The sequence below is a fragment of the Monoraphidium neglectum genome (assembly GCF_000611645.1).
Source record: "Monoraphidium neglectum strain SAG 48.87 unplaced genomic scaffold scaffold00984, whole genome shotgun sequence".
Classification (NCBI taxonomy): domain Eukaryota; kingdom Viridiplantae; phylum Chlorophyta; class Chlorophyceae; order Sphaeropleales; family Selenastraceae; genus Monoraphidium; species Monoraphidium neglectum.
Window position 1 is genome coordinate 72 of NW_014012644.1, and position 8,370 is coordinate 8,441.

Genomic DNA, 8,370 nt, shown 5'->3' on the forward strand with positions numbered 1-8,370 from the left:
AGGCTGTCGCGCTGCCGCTGCCGCCACCTTGCGCCGCGCCGCGGCAGGTCTGCGGCCGGCGGCCTTGCGCTCCCGAGGCAGCGCAACCTCGGACACGGGCTCCCCTTCCTCGTCATCCCAGCCGGCCGCGCCGCGCCGCCGCCCCGCGCCGCCGCCGCGGCGCGCCAACGTGTGCGGCGCGGCGCCGGCGGCCCCCATCGACTCGCTGCCGCTGCCACCACCCAGTTCTTGCGCTGCCGGCGTCGCCGCCGCGGACGGCGCGTGCGGGCCGAAATGCTGCCCCGCAGCCGCAGGGACCGAATCAGCGGCTGGCGAGGGCACCGCGGTGGCGGCGCCGCCAAGGACGAGTCGCTTGCGGCGGCGCGGCAGCCCGCTGGGGCGGGGGCTGGGCAGCAGCTCGGGCTCCGGCCCTGTATGGGCCGGCCCCTCGCGCCCCTGCTCTTTGGGTTCAAACACGTGCTGGATTAGGATTGCTGCTGCTGTTGCTGAGTGCTGCTGCTGTTGCTGCTCGCGCACCTTTTCTCCCACGCCCGGCCGTCGTGCGTGCGCGCCGCGCGATGCAGCCCCGACTGCCGTCTCCTCTGCCGCCGCCCGCCCCGGCTCCGACTGCCTTCCAGCCGCCGGCCCCTCACCATAGCCCTCCTCCTCCAACGCCTCTTCAAAACCCCCGTCTCCCTTGGCCGCCGCCACGCCCGCAGCAAAGCCTTCGGCCACCTCCAGCACCGCACCTGCCACGGCCCTCGCCTGCGCCTCCACGGCCGCGGCCGCCTGAGCTTGCGCCGTATCCTTTGCCCTGCCGCCAAGCCCAGATACCAGCCTAGCCTGCACTGACTCGACTGAGAACAGCGCGCCCCCGCCGCCGAACGCCACAGCTGCGGCGCGCGGCGGCGGCAGGGCGCCGGGGCCGCCGGCAGCCGCAGCGGCCCGCGGGCGCGTACGCGGGCTGGTCCCCCGCAGCTGGCCGAGCGACAGCGGCGCGCGTCGCCCTGCAGCCGCACCCGCCGCATCCTCCGCCGCCGCCGCCGCCGCCCCCTGCGCGGCTGCTGGCTTGCGTGGCGCGGCGGCGCGCGGCGGCTGTGAAGACGTCGGCGGCGGGCGTGGCTTTGGGCTCTGGAAGGCAGCCTCGACGGCGGCGCCGGCGGCCGCGGCTGCTGCTGCGGCCGCGCGGGCGGTTTCGGGGTCGACGCCTAGCAGGATCAGCTGCGGTGGTGGTGGTGGTGGTGGGGGGTGGGGGTGCGGAGCCCTCTTATGTTGAGTGTGAGGGGAAGGGTGGTAGACAGGTGGGGGAAAATTGGTGGGGTGATGGGTGTCTCATCGGAGGCCTGTTTAGGGGCAGGTCGGGTGGGGTGTCAGCCTCCAGGGAGTGTGACGCGCCAGTAAACTGCTGGAGCTCTCCACATGCGACCATCATGGTCGAACCCGAAATCAAAATCTGACATGATGCTTCAATTCGAAGGCGGAGGGATGAAACGGTCTGAAAACGCAGCTATTCTGCGCAGGAGCCGGCTGCTGCGCCGCGGCGCCATCAGCGGACAGAGCTGGCAGCGCTTCGCCACCCTGCTGAGCCGCCGGCTTACAAGCCCGCGCCGCGCTGCACCCCAACTACGCTCCCTCTCCCACCTGGCAATCGCGGCGAGGCTCTCGCAATACAAAATGCAAACAACCCTACTCCGTCCCAGCCGCGGCCCCGGAATCCCGCACCTCCGCGGCGGTGATGCCTCCCTCTTGCAGCGCCGCCCCGTCGTCCCACAACTCAGCAGCCAGCTGTGTTTGCAGGCCTACGGGCGACACATCGGCACCCTCCTCCTGTTTCTCGTCCTGCTCCTCCTCCTGCTCCTCGTCTTGCTCCTGCTCCCGCCAATGTTGCCCTGGCTCCTGCTCCTGCCCGTGCTGCTGACCTGGCTCCTGCTCCTGCTCCTGCTGCGGCACCTGCACCTGCCCCTGCTCTCGCCTTCTGTCCTCTGCCGCGGCCCCTGCGGCCGCACCAGCGGCCGCGCCGGGCGCCTTGGTCGCGGGCTGCACCTCTTCTGGCCCCGCGCCGCCCGCCTCTGACCTGCGATAGCGTTCCTCGACGACCATCGCCTCACCCATCCCGCCCTCCTCACGCCCTGCGGGCTCCAACCCGGCCTCGGAAACCTCTACACGCGCCGCCGCCTCGGTACCTGTCACCGCAACCCCTGCTGCTCTTGGGCCGCCGCCGGCCGCGGTGCGTGGCTGCGGGCCTCCATTCTCTGCGCCACGAACGCCTGGCTCCTCAGCCGCTGCCACCTCGCCGCCTGCCGCAGCGCCCGCCAAGCCGCCCGTGGCGCCTGTGGGCAACACCCAAGATGGATACCCCTCCGCGGCGCCCGCCCCGGCTGCTGCGCGCCCCTCTGGCGCCCTGCCACCAGCGCTGGGCTGTCCTGGGGGTGCATCAAGCAGCGTGGGTGGCGGCGGCCGCTGCAGAGCTTCGAGGGGCACCTCTGCTGACGCGTTGACCCCAAGAGGCGAATGCTGCTGCTCTGCCTGCTGCCCCTGCGCATGCTGCTGCTCTGCCTGCAGCCAGTCTAGGTCATCAATTTCCATAAGTGATTGCCCCTCCATTTCCGGGGGCTGCTGCATTTCGTATTGCTCCTCTTCTAGTTGCGGGGAAGCGGCCTGCTGCTGCTGCTGCGGCTGCGGCTGCGGCTGCTGCTGCTGCTGCTGCTGCTGCTGCTGCTGCTGCTGCTGCTGCTGCTGCTGCTGCTGCTGCTGCTGCTGCTGCTGCTGCTGCTGCTGCAACTCTTCGCCTTTCTCGGGGTGCCTCACACTGATCTCCAACGCCCTGGTTGCGGGCGTGGCGCCCGCATCGCAACCGGGGCCGGGGATGATGAGGCCGGGCGCAGCGGCGGCAGCGGCGGCGGCGGGTGCCGGGCCCTCTGGCGCGAGCGCCGCCGGCAGCCGGCCTTCCACAGATGAGAGGGCCTCGCTTCTTGATTCCAGGCGCACACCACTGGATGTCACGACCACCTGTTTCAATATGCGAAGAGGTCGAGGGCTGAACTGTCTAGTGGGGTTTACTCCGTCGGCAGTGCCGATGCCACCAGATGCGAGAGGCGGCGGCGCAACTTGTCACATGCCAAGACCGGCTGGGAGTGCTGAAGGCGCAATGTTGTCGCATTCAAGTCACACTCACGCCCCGTCAAGGCACCTTGAATGCTAATAGCTGCACACAGGGGCCAGCAACGTCGCTGCTGGGGGCGACAGTGTGCGAGACACTGCCGCCGTCTTGGACGATGTCGTATGCCATGAAAGGTAAAGCCTAAGATTTTTATGTACTCTTTTGATGTGCTGTTGCTGTTTAGGCCACTTACAGATCACAGCGGCCAGTCGCGTAGACGTATTGCTTCGGCCCTTCCGCGGTGCTATCGTGATATGATCCACCAGTTTCAGAACGTTTTCATGATGTGTCCGGCGCTGCTGCTCTCATGCGCCCGTCAATGGCATGCTGCGCGTGCTGCGGTGCTGAGGTCAGGTCGAGGTGGGTTTGCATGTCGACTGAGGTGGTCCCGGGGTCGAGGCAAGCCATGCCCTTCCAGAAAATTCAGATGTGATCTTACAATGAATTGGCGGCGCAAGACGACGCCATGCAATAAGCGCGTTGTGGTTTGGAAGCAGAGAATGGCTCCGCCGTGCAGCTCGCTCACGCCTCACTTGGAGCCCGCTCGCATCCGCGATTGCGCAGAGGCGCTGGGATCGAAATGTCAAATTTTGAATGGTGCGCTTGCTGGTTGGGTTCACGGTCACGTGCACTCATGCCAAGCGGTCTGCTCAGCGCGTAAATTGAGTTGGGTTCTGCAGGAAATTTCGAGTCCGCCGGAACGCAGCCACGCGCGCATGAAGTGAACAATGGGACGGAGGAGGGGGCCCTGAACCGCCCGAAGTACATGATGCGATGTAAATATCTCGCACCTGAAGATCAGCGCAGCGTGGCGAGCACATGGCATCCGACGCAAAAGCAACAGCAGAAGTTCAATAGCCCCGGCTCTGGCAGCGCCCGGCACGCGCACTGCATGCCACCACTTCGTGCAGGCGCTAACCAGTTTTTTATTGGATGCAAAATGCCCCAGCTTGCAGAATGCCGCCGCCAGCGGCATTTATGCGGCAAAATCCCGCAAACGCCGCCGGCCTGGTGCGGAGATCGCCGCCGGTCAAGGCAGGGGCCACGGCTGATGCGCCCAGCAGTGCAGGTGCCGGCGGCGGTGCTGTGGATGTTGGATTCCGTCACAAGGCCCAGGCTGCAGGTGGCCGTGTTTAGAGAGCGCCCAGCCTGACGGCCATTCCTCATGGGCAGCGCCCCACCATCGATTGTAGCGCCGCCAACCACATCACCGGCCGCCTGCCCTGCAGCCACCCGCTTATCGTGCGCCGCAGCCCCGCCCGGCCCCCTCCCCCCGCCGCCCTCGGCGATCAAAGCTACCCCCCACGCGCCTCCAAGATGGCAGCCACAACGGCTTCCAGCGCCGCCGGCGGCGGCTGCGCAGGGACGCCCACGGGCTCCATCCCCGGCAGGGCGCCGCCCCGCGCCGCCGCTCCAGCGGCGACCGAGGCGGCTGCCGCCGCCGCCGCGCGGCGCAGCTCGTGCAGAGGCCCGCCCCCTTCCCCGACCGCGGCGGCCGGCGCCGAAAGCCACGCTTGCAGGTAGTCTCCGCGCTCCGCGAGGCGCGACGCCGCGAACTGCGGCGGGGACACCTGAGGTGTGGTGATGCGTTGGCGGCCGTTTGGGACCCAGGTGGTCTTGGAGAGCATGGGGTTCCTAGCCACATCCGCTTTGCTGATTGGCTGCTGAGGCTGGGGCGTCACCTCCCAGGGAAACGAGCCAGGGTTATCCCTTCTGTAAAACGGTGCTCCTTGCTGCAGGCGTGATGCCGTGCAACCATGTCCCTAAAACCTGCCCACAGGCTCTGCTGGCCACCCAATATTCGCCTCTAGGCTGCGCCTTTGAGACGCGACCCACGCACCCCTCCGACGGCCCGCGCCGCACCTCGGCTGCGTGGGTCCGCATCGCCTCTGGCGAAGGCGCTGTTGCTGCAGGAGAAAGCGCCGTATCAACGGCGTCTGTGGCTCCACTCAGAGGGGCCTGGGATGTGTGCATGAAGGGGTCCGAGGTGCCGCCGCAGCCCTCCAGTATCACCTGAAGCCAGGCATGTGCGTGAGAGAAAGCAAGCAGAAATACGTCTGTGCGTGCGTGTGTGTGCTCGCGTCCATCACACGCGTGTCCGTGTGTGCGCACGCTTGCACGTGTGCGCGTTCGAGGCAGCGCCCGGGACTGCCGAGCGCATGACTGTGATGAACCTCGATCATGACATTTGGCAACCTAAAAATGTGAACCTGGAGCCCCCGTTACGACCTCACCTGCGTCTGCCACGCCAGCTGACCCTCGCTCACGGCAGGCTCCGCTGCAACGGCCGCGCCCCCCGCCTTGACTCCAGCGCCTCCACGGCGCGTCAGCGCGGCGGCTGGCACTGTGCGCGCGGCCGCCGCCGCCGCCGCCCCTCCGCTGCCGCCATGCTGAAATGCGACAGCGGCTTGTGACGCCCCACCCATTGCAGCAGCGAGCGGACATTCCCTCACAGCGGCTCTCACGCGGCCTGCCCGACGACTGCGCACCCCAGCCAGCACGCCGGACGCCTCCCGGGCCACACTGGCTGCTGCGGCCCGCGCGCGAGGAGCCACGTGACAACACGGCGCCGCAGCGCCGCGGCGAGCCGCATCCTCCGCACCGGCGCGGGACGCAGAGGTTGAGCTGGCAGGGGCGGAGTCTGAGGCGGCTGTGCGGCGGCCGCGGCGCTCGGGCGCAGTAGCACGAGCAGCCGGCCGGGGAGCCGGTGACTCCGGCCGAGCGAGGGCCGCCTGTGGAGACACATGGTAATTGTGGGGAGGTTCGTCACTCTCTACACTGCTATGATCTCAATACAAATGGAGACGTTGAGGCCAGGCCGTCCAGTCTGGCTGCCCGCCTTCCGACAACTGCCCTGGCTTGCAGCACTGATTTCGGCTACAAACAGCGTTCGGCTCGCTGCGCCGCACGCCGCACGCAAGCAATTGGCCTGTGCCGCGCTCCAGGCAGAGAGCTCGGCGCATCCCCACCTTGGGCGTGGCGGATTGCGCGCCGAGCGCGGCGCTGGCGCCGAGGCGCCCGCCGACACGCCGCATTGACCGCTGCTCCCGAGCAGCGGCGGCCGCCACAGATGGATCGCGACACGCCTGTGGTTTTGGAGGGGTGCTTTCAAAAGGCGCATACACATTATAAGACCTTGAGAGGTCCACATATGCCAGGCGTGGGCCCGAAGCAGCAGAATTTCACCTGGCAGTGGTGCGCTAGCAAAGCGACGGCCGCAGGAGTCGCAACTGGGGCCGCGCGATGCAGCAGCATGTCGGCCCGGCGACAGAGAAACATAGCTGACAGGCTACTTTTGTGTTTCAAAAGTGGACTGCGTACAAGGACTTGAGCCGCGTTGTCAAGCGCATAACATATTGCGACCAGATCCCTGGTTCTTGTTCTGATATGATTCACAATAAGTGATTTCAAAAATGGTGCACGGATGACGGGTAGAAAGTCGTCGGATACGACGCTCAACAGGCTGGTTTGACGAGCATCGGCTCTCTCTCACGGGACAGCGAAGCGAGGACGCCCAGCCTGTTGTAACATTCAAAAGCACAGAAGCCTCACCTAATCCAACGGTTGGCGCCTGGGTACCATAACGCCCATCGGACCCGCTGGCCCGCCCACTTCCGCTTGGCTCTCCAATCCTGTACAGTTCTTTCTGGTCCAGCTCTGGCCTTGGTGCTGAACTTCCGTCGACCCGCCCCATTCTTGACAGCATCACAATCACATGCCGCCCGGTATGTCACATGTGTGACCTGGTAGCACCAGCCCATCCAACCACCTGGCTGGACCCACAGGTCAGACCTGAGCACTCAAGACGGTGATGTGCACACTGCAGTGTGCGCCGGGATTCTGTCGGTGTTGGCAGGGCTAGTCTTTTGCATGTTTGTTGACCGCACCGCGTGACAGGGTGCTGGCGCCGTCCTTTAGAATGGGGCCGAAATAGCACTGCTGTTGCCTGCTTGCCAGTTGGACTGCCCCATCCAGCCCGGTGGCTATTGGCGCAACCTCCAGACCGTCTCCGGAGTGGCGGTGGTTTGGGACTGGCATTGGGATGACCGATGTACACCACAGCGACACAGCCCGCCGGCTCTACCACCACCTCATGTACCTGTGCGCAAGTTCGCAGCCCGCAACAAAAGGCGTCACGATTGTCGTGGCACCCCATTAGAAGTTGTGGCATAGCGGGCAGTTGGGGCGGCTTCGGGTAGCTGGGAGGCTGCGCACGGTCCCCTCAGGTCGTTTTGTCCGCCTGCGGGTGCCCGGGTCGCCACGACTATTGTTGTATGTCAGGCTTCGGGGTGACGGTTGCATCAGGAGATGCCAACTGCGTCTCGCCACCCTTGCCGTCCATGGAGGCATCCGACTTGAGCGACCGCGTGGACTCAATCAGAGGTACAGTGCTAGCTGTGCGCGGCAGCACCCGCGGCAGGGGTGCTGCTAGTGGTGAGCCTGGGCGCAGCCGCTCAAGACAACGCCGTGCTGTAAAAATTTGACCCAAAACATTGCACGACAACACAACACTCGCACGCAGGTCGCGAGACGGGGCTGGGTTAGACACGAAGCTAGACACAATCCTGCACCCGAGGCACTTCTGGTCCAAACGCCGGCGTGGCCCGCAAAGCCCATTTTCTGTCAGATTTGTGTCGCGGTGTACCTGTGTTAGCTTTTTCGAAGCGTGTTGTGGGCTGGGACGCTGGGCACGGTGGGAAACGATCCACAAAATATCTCGCTCACTCCCAGCGGGGCCGTCAGCACGTCTCATACCCTTCACAAGGCTCGCATAAGCCCTCACAAGCGGTGGCAAGCGGCGTTCATCGCCCACAACGGGCAGCGAACACCTGGCCTCGCGGGCCTCACAGGGCTCAAACCAGGGCCCGTGAGCACGAGAAGGTGACGATATGGGTCGGTGTGATTGCTTTCCCGCGGCACAGGGGCCCAGACGCACCGCGGCGTCGATCTGGTCCCGCCGCTCGCGCGCAGGGTGCCTGCAGCGGGCCGGTCTGATTGGCGCACCCGGCCCATCGGCCCGGCTTATGCGATTCCCCTCACGCCCGCATTTGCAGAGGCGCTCATGCTTCAATACATCGCCCCCGACGGCGAGGCCGCCGACGCGCCATGCGCTGCGTCGGCCCCGCCGATGGCCAGCGAGGCGCCGCCCCCGGTCGCCCCCGAGCGCCCGTCAAGCAGCGGGTCCAGCAGCAGCAGCGCCGCCTTCGCGCAGCCGCCGCAGCCGACGGAGC

At 66.5% G+C, this 8,370-nt stretch overlaps 1 protein-coding gene across 1 annotated transcript; it reads right to left on the minus strand.

Moving 5' to 3' along the window:
• Positions 1–1,665: 1,665 nt before the first annotated feature.
• MNEG_6188 (hypothetical protein) lies at positions 1,666–2,079 on the minus strand (the record flags this gene model as incomplete). Its single annotated transcript, XM_014045336.1, has 1 exon — positions 1,666–2,079. The coding sequence occupies one exon, from the start codon at positions 2,077–2,079 to the stop codon at positions 1,666–1,668; it is 414 nt and encodes a 137-aa protein (XP_013900790.1).
• Between the last annotated feature and the right edge of the window lie 6,291 nt (positions 2,080–8,370).